This window comes from Triticum aestivum, chromosome 4D (genome assembly GCF_018294505.1).
Source record: "Triticum aestivum cultivar Chinese Spring chromosome 4D, IWGSC CS RefSeq v2.1, whole genome shotgun sequence".
In the NCBI taxonomy this organism is placed as follows: domain Eukaryota; kingdom Viridiplantae; phylum Streptophyta; class Magnoliopsida; order Poales; family Poaceae; genus Triticum; species Triticum aestivum.
This window is the reverse complement of record NC_057805.1, coordinates 145,870,071-145,893,625: the sequence shown is the minus strand read 5'-3', so window position 1 is coordinate 145,893,625 and position 23,555 is coordinate 145,870,071. Positions and strand designations below refer to the sequence as shown.

At 44.3% G+C, this 23,555-nt stretch overlaps 1 protein-coding gene and 1 long non-coding RNA gene across 16 annotated transcripts; one reads left to right on the top strand and one right to left on the bottom strand.

Annotated features, from left to right (window-relative positions):
- Positions 1-10,628: 10,628 nt before the first annotated feature.
- On the top strand, positions 10,629-14,931 carry LOC123096933 (uncharacterized). Of its 12 annotated transcripts, XR_006446783.1 has the most exons (6): positions 10,634-11,388; positions 11,471-11,558; positions 11,640-11,695; positions 12,251-12,784; positions 12,854-14,538; positions 14,661-14,931. It is a non-coding gene; the product is annotated as an uncharacterized lncRNA (long non-coding RNA). The 12 variants fall into 12 exon arrangements; XR_006446784.1 differs by having other exon boundaries at positions 10,633-11,388; positions 11,495-11,558; positions 12,230-14,538; XR_006446782.1 differs by having other exon boundaries at positions 10,633-11,392; positions 12,230-14,538.
- A 1,822-nt stretch (positions 14,932-16,753) lies between these two features.
- LOC123096928 (uncharacterized) lies at positions 16,754-22,900 on the bottom strand. 4 transcript variants are annotated; one of them, XM_044518719.1, is made up of 4 exons: positions 22,434-22,900; positions 21,959-22,039; positions 21,733-21,827; positions 16,754-17,657 (listed from the first exon to the last, which is right to left on the bottom strand). In XM_044518719.1, the coding sequence occupies exons 1-4, from the start codon at positions 22,452-22,454 to the stop codon at positions 17,621-17,623; spliced, it is 234 nt and encodes a 77-aa protein (XP_044374654.1). In that variant the 5' UTR covers positions 22,455-22,900; the 3' UTR covers positions 16,754-17,620. The 4 variants fall into 4 exon arrangements, 3 of the variants coding, with proteins under 3 accessions (XP_044374654.1, XP_044374653.1, XP_044374652.1); XM_044518718.1 differs by having other exon boundaries at positions 16,887-17,657; positions 21,967-22,039; positions 22,434-22,883; XR_006446769.1 differs by lacking the exon at positions 21,959-22,039 and having other exon boundaries at positions 16,887-19,887; positions 22,434-22,894.
- Positions 22,901-23,555: the final 655 nt, after the last annotated feature.

The following is a 23,555-nucleotide window of genomic DNA, read 5'->3' as shown; positions in this document are numbered from 1 at the left end:
GTTATTTTACTGTATATATATCCTGTCTTCGCAGTAAACCGGCCAAACCGTGCGATACATAATCGGGCCGTCATGTAATCACGATGTATGATCCGCATCATGGGCCTCGTCAAACTGGCCCACTAGTAGATTCGGGCCTTTAATAGGCCGAGTAATCCCCGGCCCTCTTTTCGCAAGAAAACTCAATGGGCTTTTAGGAGGCTGAGAAGTAGGTTGGGCCTGAAACGTGCCGAACAGCTCACGGGCCGGCAGCAGCCCGAAATGGACCCCGGCCCATGATTGTGCGAATCAAATCACGGGCTTTTAACAGGCCAAAATTGTCTCGGTCCTTGTTTGGCCCAATCAGATATCGGCTGGGAGCAGGCCGGATGCAAACCGGGCCGTAGTTAGGCCCAACTATATGACAGGCTTTTAACAGGCCGAAATTAATATAGGGCCGAAATGTTAAACGGGCCCTTAACAAGCCGAAACTAATATCAGGCCGAATTACTAAATGGGCCTTTAGCAAGTGGGCCCAAAAGCATAGCGTCCAGTTAACGGGCCCAATCTGATATGGGCCATAATTGAGGCCAAAGCCTCTTAAAGGGCCGGACCTGATCTGGGCCGTGATTTGGCCCAGAACGTGGGAGGCTTTTAACGGGCCGGATCTCATATGGGCCATTATTAGGCCCGGAACGTGGCAGGCCATTAATGGACTGGATGAAATATGGGCCGGCATTTGGCCCAAAACATGGCAGCCAGTTAATGGGCCGGCCTACTAGGGTCCTCAAAATCTTGTGGGCCTACAGCTAGGCCGGCCCATTAGTGTCGGCGAAATCTCGTGGGCCTTTAGCTGGGCCGGCCCATTATGATCCGCAAGAATTTTGTGGGCCTTTACCTGGGCCGACCCATTATGGCACACAAAAATCTTGTGGGCCTTTACCTGGGCCGGCCCATTATGGCCCGCGAAATCTTGTGGGCCTTTAGCTGGGCCAGCCCATTATGGTCCGCAAAATCTCGTGGGCCTTTAGCTGGGCCGGCCCATTATGGTCCGCAAAATCTTGTGGGCCTTTAGTTGGGCGGCCCATTTAAACTTGATGGGCCGTGCCATGTGTCGACGTATCATAGGCGTCTTCTGTCCAATGAGTGGATGACATCTGTCCCAACGATGAGCTGACACGTGTTTCCTCCAGCCAATGATGATTTTACACGTGGAAAATCCCCATTGGTCACGGCTGTTAACGGGTTATCGGATCCAAAACCCGACCTGATAGCTTAACGGCGTTCCGTTACGGTGGATGCCACGTGTCGGTCACCCTTGACGAAAGCACTTCTGTGACGCGCGATTTATCGTCATGGAAGTGGACACTTCCGTGATGATAATTTTGGTAATGTCATGGAACACTTCTACGACAGCACAGGTATGACTATCTTGATTCTGTCATAAATTTTTCATGGATGTACATGCATGACAAAAAACGCGACCTACTGTGACAAACACGTATCATCACGGAAGTGTATTTTTTTGTAGTGGCGGTCGATGTTAGGGAACGCAGTAATTTCAAAAAAATTCCTACGCACACGCAAGATCCATCTAGGTGATCCATAGCAACGAGCGGGAGAGTGTGTCCATGTACCCTCGTAGACCGAAAGCGGAAGCGTTTAATAACGCGGTTGATGTAGTCGAACGTCTTCGCGATCCAGCCGATCCAAGTACCGAACGCACGGCACCTCCGCGATCTGCACACGTTCAGCTCAGTGACGTCGCTCGTACTCTTGATCCAGCTCAGGTTGAGGGAGAGTTCCGTCAGCATGATGAAGTGGTGATGGTGTTGATGAAGTTACCGATGCAGGGCTTCGCCTAAGCACTACAACGATATGACCGAGGTGGAAATCCGTGGAGGGGGGCACCGCACACGGCTAAGACAATTGTAAACTTGTGTGTCTATGGGGTGCCCCCTCCCCCGTATATAAAGGAGTGGAGGAGAGGAGGGCCGACCCTCATAGGGCGCGCCAAAGGGGGGAGTCCTACTCCTAGTAGGAGTAGGTTTTCCCCCTTTCCTTGTTGGAGTAGGAGACGAAGGAAGAGGGAGAGAGAGGGAAGGAGAGGGGGGGCACCCAATTCGGATTGGGCTTGGGGGGGGGGGCGCACTCCACCTGGCCGCCTCCTCCTCTCTCCCACTAAGGCCCACTAAGGCCCATTGACTCCCCGAGGGGTTCCGGTAACCCCCCGGTACTCCGTTAAATGCCCGAACTCATCCGGAACCCTTCCGGTGTCCAAACATAGCCTTCCAATATATCGATCTTTATGTCTCGACCATTTTGAGACTCCTCGTCATGTTCGTGATCACATCCGGGACTCCGAACTACCTTCGGTACATCAAAACACATAAACTCATAATACTGATCGTCATCGAACGTTAAGCGTGCGGACCCTACGGGTTCGAGAACTATGTAGACATGACCGAGACTCACTTCTGGTCAATAACGAATAGCAGAACCTGGATGCTCGTATTGGTTCCTACATATTCTACGAAGATCTTTATCGGTCAAACCGCATAACAACATACGTTGTTCCCTTTGTCATCGGTATGTTACTTGCCCGAGATTCGATCGTCGGTATCTCAATACCTAGTTCAATCTCGTTACCGGTAAGTCTCTTTACTCGTTCCGTAATGCATCATCCCGTGGATAACTCATTAGTCACATTGCTTGCAAGGCATAGTGATGTGCATTACCGAGAGGGCCTAGAGATACCTCTCCGACAATCGGAGTGACAAATCCTAATCTCGATCTATGCTAACTCAACAAACACCATTGGAGGCACCTGTAGAGCATCTTTATAGTCACCCAGTTACGTTGTGACGTTTGATAGCACACTAAGTGTTCCTCCGGTATTCGGGAGTTGCATAATCTTAGTCATAGGAACATGTATAAGTTATGAAGAAAGCATTAGCAATAAACTAATCAATCATAGTGCTAAGCTAATGGATGGGTCAAGTCAATCACATCATTCTCTAATGATGTGATCCCGTTCATCAAATGACAACTCTTGTCCATGGCTAGGAAACATAACTATCTTTGATTAACGATCTAGTCAAGTAGAGGCATACTAGTGGCACTCTGTTTGTCTATGTATTCACACATGTACTAAGTTTCCGTTTAATACAATTCCAGTATGAATAATAAACATTTATCATGATATAAGGAAATATAAATAACAACTTTATTATTGCCTCTAGGGCATATTTCCTTCAGTCTCCCACTTGCACTAGAGTCAATAATCTAGATTACATTGTAATGATTCTAACAGCCATGGAGTCTTGGTGCTGATCATGTTTTGCTCATGAGAGAGACTTAGTCAATGGGTCTGCAACATTCAGATCCGTATGTATTTTGCACATATCTATGTCTCCCTCCTTGACTTGATCGCAGATGGAATTTAAGCGTCTCCTGATGTGCTTGGTTCTCTTGTGAAATCTGGATTCCTTTGCCAAGGCAATTGCACCAGTATTGTCACAAAAGATTTTCATTGGACCCGATGCACTAGGTATGCCACCTAGATAGGATATGAACTCCTTCATCCAGACTCCTTCATTTTCTGCTTCCGAAGCAGCTATGTACTCTGCTTCACACGTAGATCCCGCCACGACGCTCTGCTTGGAATTGCACCAACCGACAGCTCCACCATTCAATAAAAATACGTATCCGGTTTGTGACTTAGAGTCAACGGATCAGTGTCAAAGCTTGCATCGACGTAACCGTTTACGACGAGCTCTTTGTCACCTCCATAAACGAGAAGCATATCCTTATTCCTTTTTAGGTACTTCAGGATGTTCTTGACCACTGTGCAGTGATCCACTCCTGGATTACTTTGGTACCTCCCTGCTAAACTAATAGCAAGGCACACATCAGGTCTGGTACACAGCATTGCATACATGATAGAACCTATGGCTGAAGCATAGGGAATGACTTTCATTTTCTCTCTATCTTCTGCAGTGGTCGGGCATTGAGTCTGACTCAACTTCACACCTTGTAACACAGGCAAGAACCCTTTCTTTGCTTGATCCATTTTGAACTTTTTCAAAACTTTATCAAGGTATGTGCTTTGTGAAAGTCCAATTAAGCGTCTTGATCTATCTCTATAGATCTTGATGCCTAATATATAAGCAGCTTCGCCGAGGTCTTTCATTGAAAAACTCTTGTTCAAGTATCCTTTTATGCTATTCAGAAATTCAGTATCATTTCCGATCAACAATATGTCATCCACATATAATATCAGAAATGCTACAGAGCTCCCACTCACTTTCTTGTAATTACAGGCTTCTCCAAAATTCTGTATAAAGCCATATGCTTTGATCACACTATCAAAGTGTATATTCCAACTCCGAGAGGCTTGCACCAGTCCATAAATGGATCGCTGGAGCTTGTACACTTTTTTAGCACCTTTTGGATCGACAAAACCTTCTGGCTGCATCATATACAACTCTTCTTTGAGATATCCATTAAGGAATGCAGTTTTGACATCCATTTGCCAAATTTCATAATCATAAAGTGTGGCAATTCCTAATATGATTTGGACGGACTTAAGCATCGCTACGGGTGAGAAGGTCTCATCGTAGTCAACTTCTTGAACTTGTCAAAAACCTTTTGCAACAAGTCGAGCTTTGTAGGCAATAATATTACCGTCAGCGTCAGTCTTCTTCTTGAAGATCCATTTATTTTCTATGGCTTGCCGATCATTGGGCAAGTCAACCAAAGTCCACACTTTGTTCTCATACATGGATCCCATCTCAGATTTCATGGCCTCAAGCCATTTCGCGGAATCTGGGTTCATCATCGCTTCCTCATAGTTCGTAGGTTCGTCATGGTCAAGTAACATGACCTCCAGAACAGGATTACCGTACCACTCTGGTGCGGATCTTACTCTGGTTGACCTACGAGGTTCGGTAGTAACTTGATCAGAAGTTTCATGATCATCATCATTAGCTTCCTCACTTACTGGTGTAGGAATCACTGGAACTGATTTATGTGATGAACTACTTTCCAATAAGGGAGCAGGTACAATTACCTCATCAAGTTCTACTTTCCTCCCACTCACTTCTTTCGAGAGAAACTCCTTCTCTAGAAAGGATCCATTCTTAGCAACGAATATCTTGCCTTCGGATCTATGATAGAAGGTGTACCCAACAGTCTCCTTTGGGTATCCTATGAAGACACATTTCTCCAATTTGGGTTCGAGCTTATCAGGTTGAAGCTTTTTCACATAAGCATCGCATCCCCAAACTTTAAGAAACGATAACTTGGGTTTCTTGCCAAACCATAGTTCATATGGTGTCATGTCAACGGATTTAGATGGTGCCCTATTTAACGTGAATGCAACCGTCTCTAAAGCATAACCCCAAAACGATAGCGGTAAATCAGTAAGAGACATCATAGATCGCACCATATCTAATAAAGTACGATTAGGACATTCGGATACACCATTACGCTATGGTGTTCTGGGTGGCGTGAGTTGCGAAACTATTCCGCATTGTTTCAAATGAAGACCAAACTCGTAACTCAAATATTCTCCTCCACGATCAGATCGTAGAAACTTTATTTTCTTGTTACGATGATTTTCCACTTCACTCTGAAATTCTTTGAACTTTTCAAATGTTTCAGACTTATGTTTCATCAAGTAGATATACCCATATCTGCTCAAATCATCTGTGAAGGTCAGAAAATAATGATACCCGCCGTGAGCATCAACACTCATCGGACCACATACATCAGTATGTATTATTTCCAACAAGTCTGTTGCTCGCTCCATTGTTCCGGAGAACGGAGTTTTAATCATCTTGCCCATGAGGCATGGTTCGCAAGCATCAAGTGATTCATAATCAAGTGATTCCAAAAGCCCATCAGAATGGAGTTTCTTCATGCGCTTTACACCAATATGACCCAAACGGCAGTGCCACAAATAAGTTGCACTATCATTATTAAAACTTATATCTTTTGGCTTCAATACTATGAATATGTGTATCACTACTATCGGGATTTAGTAAAAATAGACCACTCATCAAGGGAGCATGACCATAAAAGATATTACTCATATAAATAGAACAACCATTATTCTCTGATTTAAATGAATAACCGTCTCGCATCAAACAAGATGCAAATATAATGTTCATGCTTAACGCTGGCACCAAATAACAATTATTCAGGTCTAAAACTAATCCCGAAGGTAGATGTAGAGGTAGCGTGCCGATGGCGATCACATCGACTTTGGAACCATTTCCCACGCGCATCGTCACCTCGTCCTTAGCCGATCTTCACTTAATCCGTAGCCCCTGTTTCGAGTTGCAAATATTAGCAACAGAACCAGTATCAAATACCCAGGCACTACTGCGAGCATTAGTAAGGTACACATCAATAGCATGTATATCAAATATACCTTTCGCTTTACCATCCTTCTTCTCCGCCAAATACTTGGGGCAGTTCCGCTTCCAGTGACCGGTCCCTTTGCAGTAGAAGCACTCAGTCTCAGGCTTAGGTCGAGACTTGGGCTTCTTCACTTGAGCAAAAACTTGCTTGCCGTTCTTCTTGAAGTTCCCCTTCTTTCCTTTACCCTTTTTCTTGAAACTGGTGGTCTTGTTGACCATCAACACTTGATGCTCCTTCTTGATTTCTACCTTCGCGGCCTTTAGCATCGCGAAGAGCTCGGGAACTGTCTTATCCATCCCTTGCATATTATAGTTCATCATGAAGCTTTTGTAGCTTGGTGGCAGTGATTGAAGAACTCTGTCAATGACACTATCAACTGGAAGATTAACTCCCAGCTGAGTCAAGTGATTGTGGTACCCAGACATTCTGGGTATATGCTCACTGACAAAACTATTCTCCTCCATTTTGCAGCTGTAGAACTTATTGGAGACTTCATATCTCTCAATCCGAGCGTTTGCTTGAAATATTAACTTCAACTCCTGGAACATCTCATATGCTCCATGACATTCATAACTTCGTTGAATTCCCGGTTCTAAGCCGTAAAGCATGGCACACTGAACTATTGAGTAGTCATCATCTTTGCTCTGCCAGGCGTTCACAACGTTCGGCGTTGCTCCTCCAGCGGGTCTTGGTACCATCATCTTTCAACTTAGCTTTCTCTAGGAATGCATTAAAATTCAACGGAACAACAGCACGGACCATTTGTCTACAACAACATAGACATGCAAAATACTAGCAGGTACTCAGTTCATGATAAATTAAAGTTCAATTAATCATATTACTTAAGAACTCCCACTTAGATAGACATCCCTCTAATCATCTAAGTGATCACGTGATCCATATCAACTAAACCATGTCCAATCATCACGTGAGATGGAGTAGTTTTCAATGGTGAACATCACTATGTTGATCATATCTACTATATGATTCACGCTCGACCTTTCGGTCTCAGTGTTCCGAGGCCATATCTGCATATGCTAGGCTTGTCAAGTTTAACCCGAGTATTCTGCGTGTGCAAAATTGGCTTGCACCCGATGTATGTGAACGTAGAGCTTATCACACCCGATCATCACGTGGTGTCTCGGCACGACGAACTGTAGCAACGGTGCATACTCAGGGAGAACACTTATACCTTGAAATTTAGTGAGAGATCATCTTGTAATGCTACCGCCCGTACTAAGCAAAATAAGATGCATAAAGGATAAACAACACATGCAATCAATATAAGTGATATGATATGGCCATCAACATCTTGTGCCTTTGATCTCCATCTCCAAAGCACCGTCATGATCACCATCGTCACCGGCTTGACACCTTGATCTCCATCGAAGCATCGTTGTCGTCTCGCCAACTATTGCTTCTACGACTATCGCTACCGCTTAGTGATAAAGTAAAGCAATTACATGACGATTGCATTTCATACAATAGAGCGACAACCATATGGCTCCTGCCAGTTGCCGATAACTGTGTTACAAAACATGGTCATCTCATACAAAAACAAGTTAGACGTCCTCTACTTTGTTGTTGCAAGTTTTACGTGGCTGCTACGGGCTTAGCAAGAACCGGTCTTACCTACGCATCAAAACCACAATGATTTTCCGTCAAGTTTGTTGTTTTAACCTTCAACAAGGACCGGGCATAGTCACACTCGATTCAACTAAAGTTGGAGAAACAGACACCCACTAGCCACCTGTGTGCGAAGCACGTCGGTAGAACCAGTCTCGCGTAAGCGTACGCGTAATGTCGGTCTGAGCCGCTTCGTCCAACAATACCGCCAAATCAAAGTATGACATGCTGGTAAGCAGTATGACTATTATCGCCCACAAATCTTCGTGTTCTACTCGTGCATATAACATCTACGCATAGACCTGGCTCGGATGCCACTGTTAGGGAATGCAGTAATTTCAAAAAAATTCCTACGCACACGCAAGATCCATCTAGGTGATGCATAGAGACAAGCGGGAGAGTGTGTCCACGTACCCTCGTAGACCGAAAGCGGAAGCGTTTAATAACATGGTTGATGTAGTCGAACGTCTTCGCGATCCAACCGATCCAAGTACCGAACGCACGGCACCTCCGCGATCTACACACGTTCAGCTCGGTGACGTCCCTCGTACTCTTGATCCAGCTGAGGCCGAGGGAGAGTTCTGTCAGCGTGACGGCATGGTGACGGTGTTAGTGAAGTTACCGACGCAGGGCTTCGCCTAAGCACTACAACGATATGACCGAGGTGGGAATCTATGGAGGGGGGCACCGCACACGGCTAAGACAACTATCAACTTGTGTGTCTATGGGGTGTCCCCCTCCCCCATATATAAAGGAGTGGAGGAGAGGAGGGCCGGCCCTCATAGGGTGCGCCCAAGGGGGGAGTCCTACTCCTAGTAGGAGTAGGTTTCCCCCTTCCCATGTTGGAGTAGGAGAAGAAGGAAGAGGGAGAGAGAGGGAAGGAAAGGGGGGGGCGGCCCCCCACCCAATTCGGATTGGACTTGGGGGGGCGCGCCCTCCACCTGGCCGCCTCCTCCTCTCTCCCACTAAGGCCAAATAAGGCCCATTGACTCCTCGGGGGGTACCGGTAACCCCCCGGTACTCCGTTAAATGCCCTAACTCATCCGGAACCCTTCCGGTGTCCAAACATAGCCTTCCAATATACCGATCTTTATGTCTCGACCATTTTGAGACTCCTCGTCATGTCCGTGATCACATCCGGGACTCTGAACTACCTTTGGTACATCAAAACACATAAACTCATAATACCGATCGTCATCGAACGTTAAGCGTGCGGACCCTACGGGTTCGAGAACTATGTAGACATGACCGAGACTCACTTCCTGTCAATAACCAATAGCGGAACCTGGATGCTCATATTGGTTCCTACATATTCTACGAAGATCTTTATTGGTCAAACCGCATAACAACATACGTTGTTCCCTTTGTCATCGGTATGTTACTTGCCCGAGATTCGATTGTTGGTATCTCAATACCTAGTTCAATCTTGTTACCGGCAAGTCTCTTTACTCGTTCCGTACTGCATCATCCCGTGGCTAACTCATTAGTCACATTGCTTGCAAGGCTTATAGTGATGTGCATTACCGAGAGGGCCTAGAGATACCTCTCCGACAATCGGAGTGACAAATCCTAATCTCGATCTATGCCAACTCAACAAACACCATCGGAGACACCTATAGAGCATCTTTATAGTCACCCAGTTACGTTGTGACGTTTGATAACACACTAAGTGTTCCTCCGGTATTCGGGAGTTGCATAATCTCATAGTCATAGGAACATGTATAAGTTATGAAGAAAGCATTAACAATAAACTAAACGATCATAGTGCTAAGCTAAAGGATGGGTCAAGTCAATCGCATCATTCTGTCATGATGTGATCCCGTTCATAAAATGACAACTCTTGTCCATGGCTAGGAAACATAACCATCTTTGATTAACGAGCTAGTCAAGTAGAGGCATACTAGTGACACTCTGTTTGTCTATGTATTCACACATGTACTAAGTTTCCGGTTAATACAATTCTAGCATGAATAATAAACATGTATCATGATATAAGGAAATATAAATAACAACTTTATTATTGCCTCTAGGGCATATTTCCTTCAGTCGGTACTCCACCCCGTCGATTTATGGCACCGAGAGGCCGGCCGGAGAGGCCGTAGGCCGGAATGGAGGTGGCGATGGCGCGGGAGGTGGGAGCTAAAATTGCCGGAAGTGGGTTCGCGCCAAGGGATAGGGGAGCCAGCAAACTTTGGCGACATACCGTAAATTTGGAGGAAATGGTGTCGCGAATTCAGGATCCCATAAAAAAAGAAATGACCGGATTTGCCGGATCTGTCCGGGGACACAGATGGATTCGCAAACCGGCAGCTATTATACCGGATGGCTGGGTTTGCGGAATATGCTAGAGATGCTCTTAAATCATATCAAAAAGATTACATCTAACCTATAAACAACGCTATGCTGCTCGCATAGCTGATGGATTTGCGTGTTGGGTGAATCTACTTCGCACGTTCCACCCGAGTGTGTACCTTCTACCTTGCTGTTACAAATCTGGTCATTCGCTTTACTGTACGCTATGAGTTTGGGTTACAGTGGATGATGCCTGGGACCCTTGTGCGCGGGACCGCCGGTGGAGTGTGTGTGGCGCGCATGCATCAGATGAAAAAAGTGTGAGCGAGGGGTGGACAGCAGCGAAGAAGGAGTGGGCTGCGGTGAAAACCTAGCCCCCGATCCTTCCGCCCTCCCTTGAATCTTCTCCCCGCCCCGCAGCCGCCTCCCCGAGCTCTCTCCAATCTCTCATCTCCTCCCTTCCTCCTCGTCCACGTACGCGCTCGCCTCCGGCCACCTCCGCGGCCAGCCCTCCTCTATCTTCTTCTTCTCTCCATCTCCATCTCCTTCTCCTATCCATCTCCATCTCCCTCTCCTCTCCTCTCTCCTCCACGTGCCCAACACCCGCGCGCTTGCCTCCTGCACCAACCGCAGCCGCTCCATCGGGGCTCAGCCGGCGCGGGTTGCCATGGGGAAGGAGCAATGTGGCGCACACTTCATGAGGTGTAGGAGAAGACATGGGTGAGCTCCAGCGCCAGGTGAGGAAGGAGGGGTTTACGGGCCGGATCTGGCGGGTGATAGGTTGGAGCTCGAGCTCGAGACTGAGACAGGGAAGGTGAGGAGGAGGCGAGGGAGAGGCGAAGATGGCAGCGTGGATGAAAGGAGAGAAGAGGTCGGTGACGCAGATGAAGGCGAGGAGCAGCCGGTGGCATGGATCAAGGGGGAGAGCACCGTCGTCGTCGGTGATGCACATATGGGAAAGAGGGAGGTGAGAGCGCCGATCCAGGAGGCGGCTTGGCTCGGCCCAGCCATGGAGCTGGCATTGGAGACTCCCCGCTGACCTCCTTGGCAAGAGATGTTGTGCCTGTAGGTATTTTTATCCTCCCCACCTCTTGTTCTCCCCTCTCTTCATGTACTCTATCTTATTCCACTACTCTCTGTGTCACAGATGTTCCTGAATTTGTCTTTGTAGTGGTCGGGTGCTGCCACAAAACGTGTGACTATAGTAAGATGCAGTTCTCGACAATCGCTATTAGGTGCTCTCTCCCTGTTGGTTTTTTGTTTTTCTGGTTTTGATTTCCTGGTATTCATTTTATCTAAACACCACAATCTATCAGATCTGAGAGAGAAGAGGAACAGAAGGGCACGGTGGAAGAATTTGGTGAAGAACAAGGTGACTCTCTCTCTTCCATGTGAACACGGTTCATTTTGCTTTTATAATTTGTGCTAATAATAATGTTTTAAATAGCGGGCTATGGCATTTAGCGGCAACCCTTAAAAACAGCTATAGCGGCAAATTGTACATGAAATCATTTAGCGGCAACACCCTCAAACAGCTATAGCGGGGCTATAGCCGACTATTTAAAACTATGCCTAATATACATGAGTTGTGCATATTGAGCTAAATGTATTGGAAAAATGGTCTGGTTGCAGAACATTTGGTAGAATTTTTTTTATTCAAGATGGAACAAGTTTGTTATCGATATTCCTGTAAATGGTTTGTATAGTTTGTTTTTTTATTAAGCAAACATACGGTTGTATGGTTATCAAAATTCAGAGGTTCTGCGATGGCATCAAGATAGTCTCTTTTTTTATTTCCCATTTAACATTACCAAACAGAACAAAGATAGCTACAAAGAAGAGCATATATATTTGAAATACTTGTGTGATATCTGCACTCTTGTCCTCATATATCTCAATCAAGTAGACCCACTTTTTTTATGTGCAGATGTTGGAGCAGCAAACATTTATGTTTGCCGCCCGTACTCACGCACAGGTGTAACGTCATTCATACATCAGGTATCTATGCATGACGCGAGATAAGCCAGAGAAACCACTCCTCGTGAGATCAAGGAGAGCATTAAGAAGATCAAGTTGAAAGGAGATCACCTGAGGGAAGCCTCCCTTGCCAGACTGTTAGCTATCTAATCACACCAAAATGACCATTTTGCCACTGTGCTCGCCCCTTAAGCTATAAAAGGAGGCCCGAGGCGACCTAGCAAGGGGTTCAAATTTTAGACCCCCCAACACTTGTACGTACACGCTGCTCCCCCCGAGGAACCCTTGCCGGTCTAGAGCACGTCGTGTCTTCGTGTTCCTCCAGATCAATCCACCACAGTAGGAGTAGAGTTTTATGCTGCAAAGCGGCCCGAACCCGGGCAAAAGAGAGCTGTCCATCGCCGCGCTACCCCTGCCGTTTCTGCTCTTTGTGCAATGTGATCGTCCCCTTGCCGAACCTCAAAGGGGCACCCCTACCCCATAGGTGATCGTTCTTCCACGCCGAGAGCTGATATGCTTTGGAATTTAGTAACAATCACCTTGCGTAATGCAGACTAACATGGGAACGAAGGACGATGATCTTCTTGAACGTTTAATGGTTTGACCCCTCCCTCCCATTCTTGTTCTTGGCACCATGAACTGAACTGTGCTCTTGAAAATATAAACAAACTTATGAAACTGATTTTTTTTGTTGCCCATGCGGCTATCTTTTGTTTTGATATGCATCTAATATTGGTGATGGTTGCGTTGCTGTAGTGTTCTGTTTTCTGCTTATAAATATTTGTTGGTACTTTCGAATTTGGGATTACTTGCTTAGTTGCTGGATTGAGAAACATGAATCCGTGATTCTTTTGATTTATCCCATATGTGTGCAGGCTGGGCTGAGTTGCTGGATAGAGAAATAAATTTTGTATACTTGTTTGATGTCTCATTTGTTCAAACGAGTGAAAGCCTTAAATTGCACATATGCTATTATGATCATCAGATTGTTTGCTGCATTCTGAGTTTGTAGTGTTACATAGAGGAATGCAACTCATATATATGGTCCTTTTATGCTTAGATTATCATATTGGTTGTGTTGATTGTTCTATTTTATTCCTTATGAATAATTCCCAAGCGCACTTTGGTTATATTTCTTGAGGGAAATAATGCTAATGTTGTACCTATTGTTCCATCACTATTAGGACTAATGGTTTTGTCCCTCCTGGGCAGATGGCTCGGATGCATTCTTATATGCTACATCCTCATGGTATTCCTCAATCTTTAGCCTTGCCCAACTCTGGTCTTCCTCGGTTTGGTACTTCTCAGCCTACAATCCAACCTACCTTACACTGGCCTGATGAGTAGGCAATTTATTATACTCACAAGCACATCATTTATTGTATCATCCAGGTAGAGATGGCATATTGGAGCAAGCATCATGTCAGGTTTAGGGCATACAAAACCTTTAGTATGTAGAAATTTCGCCCCATAGTTACTGTACACCGGCTGGAGAGAAATTATTGGACAGATGCCCCAATTATAAGAAAGAATAATTTCATAAATCAGAGGGAGATATGCTCTCATAAATTGCTCACCGTTTGAAGGTTTAATACATATCGTCCTGATGAAGCCGTTTTTCTGTTTGTAGTTTCCTATATCAACAACTCCCTATATTACCCCGAAATGGATTATTGCTTATTTATTTTTTCTTATTCACACATTTATTTAGTTCAGAGGAATACCAGTCATTTACAAACACAACTGATGGCAATGTTCGCATGGATTAGAAAGAAAAAATAGTGATGCCAAAATATAATTTGATCACACCGCATTACAATGTTGTGGTTTGCCAAAGAACTGAGCAATGGTTCACATGGATTGCTGAAAATATTAGTAACAGAATGACAAGTGCATCATAAGAACTAAATAATCTGGAACTTATATATATATATATTTTAAATTATGCATTCATTGCTGAAAATATTGTTTGATGTATGCATCACCTCTCTTCCATTTAACTAGATTTCTATATCTTATACTAGGATGTCGATGCCGATGCTTCTCTGGCTGCTACTGAGGATGGCAGTGATCCTTTCACCCACCTAAAATCAAAGACGGGTTGTTCTTCCCATCGCTTGTTTATTTATGCTATGAAGTAAACAGGTACAATGATCCTCTTTCGCTAAACATGGGTGTCTGGAACTTAAGGAACACTAGTGGTGGGAAAGCAGCTGGAGGAAACAAGAAAGCGCAGTAGTAAGTCCCCATGTGATTGTCCTTGATAAGAAAAATGGTCCACCCAACATTTATTTTGCATTCCTATCCATCTAAACGTCGGTATTTTTTTCATACTCTCAGTTTCACTCTTCATATTGCAGACTACTTTCCTATGGTACTTGTTGCGTGCTTGTTGCTGATTGCACACCCTATGGTGCTTGATGCCGATTGCAATGGCAACGCTTCATCTCCGCAGGCGATCCAAGCTGTGCTCGTCATCTACACTAGTGTTAAAACTATATTCAGGCGTGACTATATGCATGCCATTTGTGTAATAGAATATTTATAGCAAATATCCACTATAATTTATTCTTTCGTGTAGGCACATGCCTTTTCTCTCTTTAACACAGTACATTAGTTAAGAATTTTCAATCATTGTCCGATGTCAGGTAATCTTATATTACTTCTAAGCTTCTACAAAAGTGACTATAGATTTATTTGATTTATTAGATTATATCAAACTACTACAAAGTATACTTCATAATGTTTCCCCTCCAATCAGCAACGCTTTTAGTTAAACAAGGTATTCTTTCATTATTTGAGGCTTCCACTTAATATTATTGCAACTCAGCGAATGATCAACACCCGAAGACAATGATAACCATACTTTCTCGCAAGTAAAGTAGGTTGTAGAACACCTTGACAGTGCAACTATATATTTAGGGGACATTCTACAGATTTGTGCTTCGACGATGAGTTTCAGTGCATGGAAAGCATATGTGTTTTCAACAACGACAGCTCACCGAAAACACCTAGCCATGAAGAGTTGGTTAGAGAATAAGGTCATGTTCGATACAGATGCAACATGCAGCGATGTACCTATGGAAACAAGTGCATGTCTTGGTTTTGCCTACAAGCAGGATCTACAAAGATCAACCACAAGCTGAGAAACCGAACTAGGGCTATCTGTATGATACTACCTATATAGCTTGCTTTCTAATATAAAACCAATGCAAATAAGCTATCATGAACTGGCCAAATAATTTTCTGGCCTATCATGCTACCATGAAATACCTAAGTATCTATGTCCTTATGCTTCAAGGATTCTATTATCAATATCTAAACTACTCTTGCATGGTTTGAATGCTCAGTTCGCTCTCGCCTTTTGTTCCAGGGGTGCAACAGGTTGATTTTATGAACGTTGTATAAATATCCCATCTTGCATGGTCTGAAAGCCTGATTTGCTCACGCCCTTTGCGCCATTGGTGCAACGGGTCATCTAGTAATAATAAAAACTGAACCATAACTCACTCGACGATGCCGAGGTAAAACTTCATGGCGGATTTCCACAGTGCCACTTCGAGCTGGTGCTTGTTCTTGTTGTTCTTGGAGTCTTCGAGGTGGGCGGGAGCCCCTTCTTCGTCGGCCGCTACCACACGCTCGTCGGCAAGGAGCTCTTCATCCATGGTGCGGCACCACTGGATGTGGGGGAAGATGTGCTCATCGCACATCAAACCCACCCTACACCCCCGGCCGCCACACCGGCAGAGCCAACCGCGCTCCCGAGCCTACATCGACCTCCACCGGCGCCACCCTTTGTTGCTGTCATTGCTTGAGTTGAAAATCGTCACGACGGTGCGGTTGAGCTCGCTTGCTTGGCGTCGTGGTGGCATTGCTTGCTGGGCGCGCTCCTGAGCCTGCCTCGACCTCCACTTGCGCCCCTGTTGTCGTCCTCATTGCTTGAGCTGGATTGCGTCACGATGGCATGGCTCGAGCTTGCTTGCTTGATGTCATAGTGGCGTCACTTGTCAGTCGTGCCCCCGTTCCCACCTCGGCCTCTGCCAGCGTTGGCATGACCACCACAGCTAGATCCACTTGCCATGGATCTTCCGTTGATGGCGAAAAAGGAGAGGAGAGATGCGGCTAATTGCTCGCTGGAGTATTCTAAACCTAGCGGTGGAGTAGACGTTTCGTGACGAAGGGGATCTGGTTTGCTAACCCTACAAGCCCCCTGGCCCCATACATATAGCAGCAGAGCGGCGCATATGCGGGTCGTGTAGGATCGAAAGTATATCTAGAGGGGGGAGGGGGTTATTAGACTACTTGACGTAATAAAAACTTATCTTTTTCCCAATTTTAGTGGTAGGCAAGCTTTAGCAATTCTACCAAGTCAAGCACACCCTACACATGCAAGTCTAAGAGTTGAGCAGCGGAAAGTAAAGACTTTGCATATGAATGTAAAGGAGAGATCGGAGATATCAAACACAATGAGGATACGATGATTTTTGTCATGGTTCCGATAGGTGGTGCTATCGTAAATCCACATTGATGGCGACTTCAACCCATAGAGGGTAACATTTGCGCGAGTCTATGGAGGGCTCCACCCATGAAGAATCAACCTTGTCTTTTCCATCATGGCTTACGCCCACGAAGTACTAGCCTCACTCGGGTAGATTCTCATGAAGTAGGCGATCTGCTTGCCCTTACAAACTCCTTGATTCAACTCCACAATATCTTGGAGGCTCCCAAGTGACACCTAACCAATCTAAGAGACACCACTCTGCAAAAGGTAATAGATGGTGTTGTTCATGATGAACTCCTTGCTCTTGTGCTTCAAATGATAGTGTCCCCAACACTCAATCACTCCGTCCTGAAATGTAGGAGCATTTTCAAAATTCCGACAGCACCGATTTCTGTCAGAAGGACGTTTCTACCCCTGCGATCGTCTTCCCCGCGATCGTCTTCCTCAATCCTTCTCAGAAATTCAAATTCAAAATCACCCACGCGTCCATGGCACTAGGCACCCACGAGACCATGGCACCATGCCCTCGGTTCTTCCCCACGCGTAGCGCTTGCCGCCTCGCCGCACCCAGCGCCCAACGCCCACGAGCTCCAGGCGCATCTCCTAGCAGCTCCTGCACGTCACCGTCGCCCAGCACCAGCAGCTCCTGCACGTCGCCATCGCCCAGCACCAGCAGTTCCTCGACCCAGCGCCTCCAGCTCGCTATGCCCATCGGCTCCTCTCCCAGGCTCGCTGCGCCTAGCGCCTCCTCGCCTAGGCCCCAACGCCTCCTCCCAGGCTCGCCCAGGCCCCAACGCCTCCTAGTCAGTGCCCAGGCTGCTACTCGCTGTGCTCCTCCTTGGCCAGAAGATCCAGGCTGCAACAAAATCAACAAAGAAGATCATTAGAGAAGCATCAGAGAAGATTGCAGGAAGTAGAGAAGCAGAGAAGCTCCAGATCAAACGAGAAGTAGAGAATCTCGAGGCTCCAGATCAACAGAGAAGCCGACAAACAAGATAGAGATCAGTACAATACTCCAGGAAATTTGAAGTGAAACTGAAATTTGAATTGCAATACTGATTAAATTGTTTGCAGGAAATTGAAATTTTAATCCAGGAAACAGAAATTTGAAATGCAATACTGTGAGACAAGGTATAGATCAACAACAACAGTAAGATTCACTTCAAATTGACCAACAGAAGCAAGATTTAACAATTGATTGCAGAGACAAGGTACAGATCAATAACAGCTGCCAGATATACTTCAAACTGAACATAACAACAAGTTTTAACAAGTGATTACAAGGACAAGGTACATATCAACTGGAATAAACTGATTACAGCAGCTACAACAATCAGTGTTAACTGAATATTGTTAATTGAAAAATCAGTGTTAATGGAAAAAATCAGTAGATATCAGCAGAACAATAATGATCCAAACAATTTTCAGTAGTACAATTATGATATGAACAATTATGATGCATCTGAGCTGAACTACTTGGAATACTTCCTGTTATGATTTGTAGAGCCACTCTCACCAAACACTTATGTACACACAATTATGATGCGTGACTTGTTGTTATCACAAGCTGATGGGTGCCTCACCTCAAGTATGGGTGACTTGTTGTCACAAGAGTTTTAGTGCCTCACCTCACAAGCTGATGATTTAATCAGAATTATAGAGAATATAGTGGCAGCAAGTGGCGTTATTCAGAGAATGACTTAGTATTTCACTTTACACAGAGAATATAGTAGAGCAAACAGAGAAAACAGATTGCATGATCTTAATTGATCAGGAGTCCTGATGATTTCAAAGAACAGAGAATTAAAGAATCGCAACATTAAAGAAACCAATGCAGTACAATAATTAACTGAATTTGACATGGTTCATGTTGTTAATTTACAGAAAACAACCACTTAGCACAAACCTAGACAAACCAATATTTACTCCTACTCCAATGGTAAATTGATTGCAAACCTATGCACTTAAATTGACTGCAATTTGTAGCAATTCTGAATTTAAATTGACATCAAGCAAAAGTTTACTCCATTTAAATGTTCATACTCCAATTACTTGTACTCCAACAATTTACTTTTATTCCAAAATTCTTAATATGTTTGCTTCTTGTACTCCAGCTCCAGCTCCAAACTCTGAATTTGGAACATGAACTTTGACCTAAACTTTTCTCCACCAGAAGATGTGGATGAAGAAGTGGGAGGAGAAGAGGAACATGTTGTTGGAGAAGAGGAGGATCAAGCTATGGGAGAAGCAGTGGGAGAAGAAGAGGATCAAGCTATGGGAGAAGCAGTGGGAGAAGCAGGTAAATTGAATATACATATTCTTAACTGAATATGTATTTACATACTACTTAAATGAATTAAAATGAACTTAATTACACTATATGTACCACAAGTCTGCAATAAGTTTAGAATCCACTTAACTGAATATATATGTGCTTAAGTGCATTCAAATTTGGTCAAGTGGATTTAAATGGACTTAACTGAATTTGAATGCACTTAACTGAAGATATATATGCGCTTAAGTGCATTCAAATTCAGCCAAGTGGATTTTACTGAATTTATATTCATCCATGTTCTCCAAGTGCACAATTTCTCTAATTTTCTTGTTGCATTGCTACTGTAGGTGTTCAACAAATACGGAGGAAGAGAAAATCACTAACAAATGAGAAGAGATATGCTGCTTATATGGCAATGCAAGCGCTAAGTATTAAGAGAGGTGGAGATTTGAAAGGGAACGATAAGCAGGACGTGGCTGCATTGTTTCAAGTAGACATCCAACTCATTAAAAGAATTTGGAAGATAGCAAAGAAACAGATTGCTCTTGGTCAACAGGTGGATGTGTCAACCAGAAAGATGCGGCACAAAAGTGGTTGATGGCTTTCTATCACAAATCTCAGCAGTTCCACTACACAGAAGGTCAAGCATATGATCACTTGCTGCTGCATTGGGTGTCAGCCGCTCCACACTCCACAGGAAATTCCAGCTTAATGATAAGGAGGCACTCCAAACAGGGTGAAGCCGCCTTTGAAAGAGAAGAATAAGAGAGAAAGGGTTCGATTTTGCATGTCGATGCTGGACCAGACAACCCTGCAGAATGAAAGAATTTGCTTCAACACTATGCATAATATTGTGCATATTGATGAGAAATGGTTTCTCATGACAAAAAGGAACATAAACTACTACCTAATGCCAGATGAAGAAGACCCAGTAAGGCCAGTTCCAAACAAGATTGGAAAGGTGATGTTTCTCACAGCAGTTGCAAGGCCCAGATACGACGCTGACGGGAATGTCACATTCTCAGGAAAGATTGGGGTTTGGCCTTTCGTCACAACAGTTGTGACATAAAGAAGGAGTGAAAATAAAGAACGAGGGTGTCATAGAATTCAAGTCACTCATGGTGAACAGAGAAGTCATGAGATGATACATGATTGAGAAAGTTGTTCCTGCAATAAAAGATGTGTGGCCCTTTGGAGATGTTGGACAAACAGTCCTCATCCAACAGGACAATGCAAGGACACATATTTTACCTAATGATGTTGAGTTTGCAGAAGCAATGGCTGAGAACGGTATGGACATCAAACTAGTGCAACAACCCCCAAATTCTCCTGACTTGAACGCTCTTGACCTTGGGTACTTCAAATCCCTAGAGTCTCTAACGGACTGCAGAGCCCCTACCACCATCCCCGAACTAACTCAAGGTGTAGAAGAAGAATTCGATGACTATGAAGTTGGAAAACTCAACAGAATCTTCCTAACACTCCAAACATGTATGGTTGAAGTCATGAATCATGCAGGAGGAAATGCTTACAAAATTCCACACGTCACCAAACAAAGATTTGAAAGAGATGGAATTCTACTTCCTAGGATCCATTTCCCATGTGAAGTGTACTACAATGCCTTAGAGAATCTAGAACAAGATGAACACTGAGGCTTGTGATGAGAGGCCTGGATGGTGAGATGCTTGTGATGAGAGGCTGGATGATGAGATGCTTGTGATGTGATCCATATGTTTGTACTCCTTGTGATGAGATGCTTGTGATGTGATCCATATGTTTGTACTCCTTCTGATGAGAGGCTTGATGAGAGACTTGTTATGTGATCCATATGTTTGTATGCATCATTGTGGATTTCTTGTAGGCATCATTGTGGATTTCTTAAAATTGTTTCTGAATTTTGTGTGTGGAGTAAACAAGAACTTTGTGAATTTTTCAAAGTTGTGTGGAGAGGAGACAAGGGAAGAAGAGAAGAGGAGACAAGAGAGAGGAGAGGGGAGGAGAGAATGAAATTATATATTCCTATGAGTAATCCTTAGGAACTTTGTGTGGAGAGAGAGAGAGGAGAGGAGAGAAGACAGAGGAGAGAAACCCTAAAGTAAAAGAAATCCTAATAGTACAACAGTCCAGAGAAGAAAGGAGTAGAGAGGAGAGAAGAGAGAGGAGAGGAGTAAAGAAAAAGGAATCCTAAAAGAAAAGAAATCCTATAGAGCATTATACTCCATCTAATACTCCAAGTACAACAAACAACACGTTTTAACTAGATGACCACCACTGCTACTCCAAGTACAATTTTTTTAACTAGATGACCACCACTGCTACTACAAGTAGTACAACATGTTTTAACTACTCTAACTGAAGTTTTACAATTTACTACATCATGTTTTAACTACTCTACCAGAAGTTAAAACTACTCCAGTTGGAGAAACAACAGTTGCATCAACAGCAACACATGAACAACCACTTTGACTTGAGACTACCACTCCTGTTGTACTCCATGAAGAACAAATTCCATTCCATATGAACAAGCAAAACAATCACATGAACAAGTAGGAGTACAACTCACACTTCAAATGAAGAACTACTACTACAGGAGCAAGAAAAATAACACTTCACATAAACAATTTCATTCCATTCAAAACAGAGTGTGCATGCTTACAGTACTCCAGAGAGTTCGGTCCACAGAGGGGTCTTCTTCAGACATGGTGCATACAGCAGCAGCAGGTAGCAGCTGCATCGATCAATCGTCTTGGACTGCAACAACGCAAACAGAAAAAAATGCTTACTCAAATTACTCCAATAATCCTCCATCATGTACAACAAGCAAGCATACACCAAACATCTTTTAACTGAAAATGTACAAGAAGAAATCAAGTTATTCCCACAAATGTACAGCAAGTCAGTAGAGCATCACTAGAGCAGTACTCCTTTTGTTCCCTTTGTTCCTCACAAGCAAAAAAGCAGATCTTGAAGCACAAGCACAAGCTTTAGTGAGCTCAGTAAAACTTTACTACCTGCACATCACTACAAGCATATGTTAATGGAGTAAAATTTAGTAAACATCACAAGGAGCAGCCAAAAGTTCACATGCAAAATTCAGTGAACAAAACTGCAAGGAAAATTCAGTGAACAACACTGCAAGCAAAATTCAGTGATGTTTACTCCATCACAAGAACTTTACTAGACTTGAGCTCCATCATAACTTCACAAGATCTAAAGCAGCAACATCACTAGAGCAGAACTACTACTACAACACCATCACTAGAGCAGAAATACAGTAGCATCATCGGAGCAGAACCACTCTGTCGCAGCATCACTTAAGTAGCAGCATCAGTACAGAGTACAAACACAAGGACTCACCGTCGTGGTAGTGCTCGCCATAATTGCTCCTCCCGCCGCAACGGTGCCGTCAACCGCTTCAGATCCAATGCTGCCATTGCTGCTATGGTGCCCTCTTTAGATACAGCGCCGCCGCCGCCTCCGCCGCCTCCGCCGCCTCCGCACAAGTACCCATCACCGCTTCAGATGCGTTGGAGTAAAAAAAAAGCAATCTTTGGAAGATAGGCGAGGACACCAGACAGGCAGAGGGGACGACGCCATCTTTGGAGGGGAGTAGGTGAGCGAGGGGAATGGGAGAGGAGACACCGGCTAGAGGGAGGCTCAACGATGCCGGCGAGTGGGAGGCGGCAGCAACGACACTAGGGAGGAGTGGGTGAGCTAGGGATTTGGGGCTGTCGGAGAGAGGAACGCGAGAGGAGTGGGAGTCCCGAGATGAGAGGAGTGGAATCGGTCGCCAGGGCAAAAGTGGAAACGTCAAAAATTTCGTTACGCTCGGAGGAAAAATATTGTATATTTTGGGACGGAGGGAGTAACAATCATCTTGCGTAATGCAGACTAACATGGCAACGAAGGATGATGATCTTCCTGAACGTTTAATGTTTTGACCCCTCCCACCATTCTTGTTCTTGGCACCATGAACTGAACTGTCCTCTTGACAATGTCCACAAACTTATGAAACTGAATTTTTTTGTTGCCCATGTGGCTATCATTCGTTTTGATATGCAATCCAATATTGGTAATGGTTGCACTGATGTAGCGTTCTGTTTTCTGCTCATAAATATTTGTTGGTACTTTGGAATTTGGGATTACTTGCCTAGTTGCTGCCTTGCTGTATTGAGAAACATGAATATGTGATTCTTTTGATTTATCCCATATGTGTGCAGGCTGGGCTGAGTTGCTGGATAGAGAAATAAATTCTGTATACTTGTTTGATGTCTCATTTGTTCAAACGAGTGAAAGCCTTAAATTGCACATATGCTATTATGATCATTAGATTGTTTGCTGCATTCTGAGTTTGTAGTGTTACATAGAGGAATGCAACTCATATATATGGTCCTTTTATGCTTAGATTATCATATTGGTTGTGTTGATTGTTCTATTTTATTCCTTATGAATAATTCCCAAGCGCACTTTGGTTATATT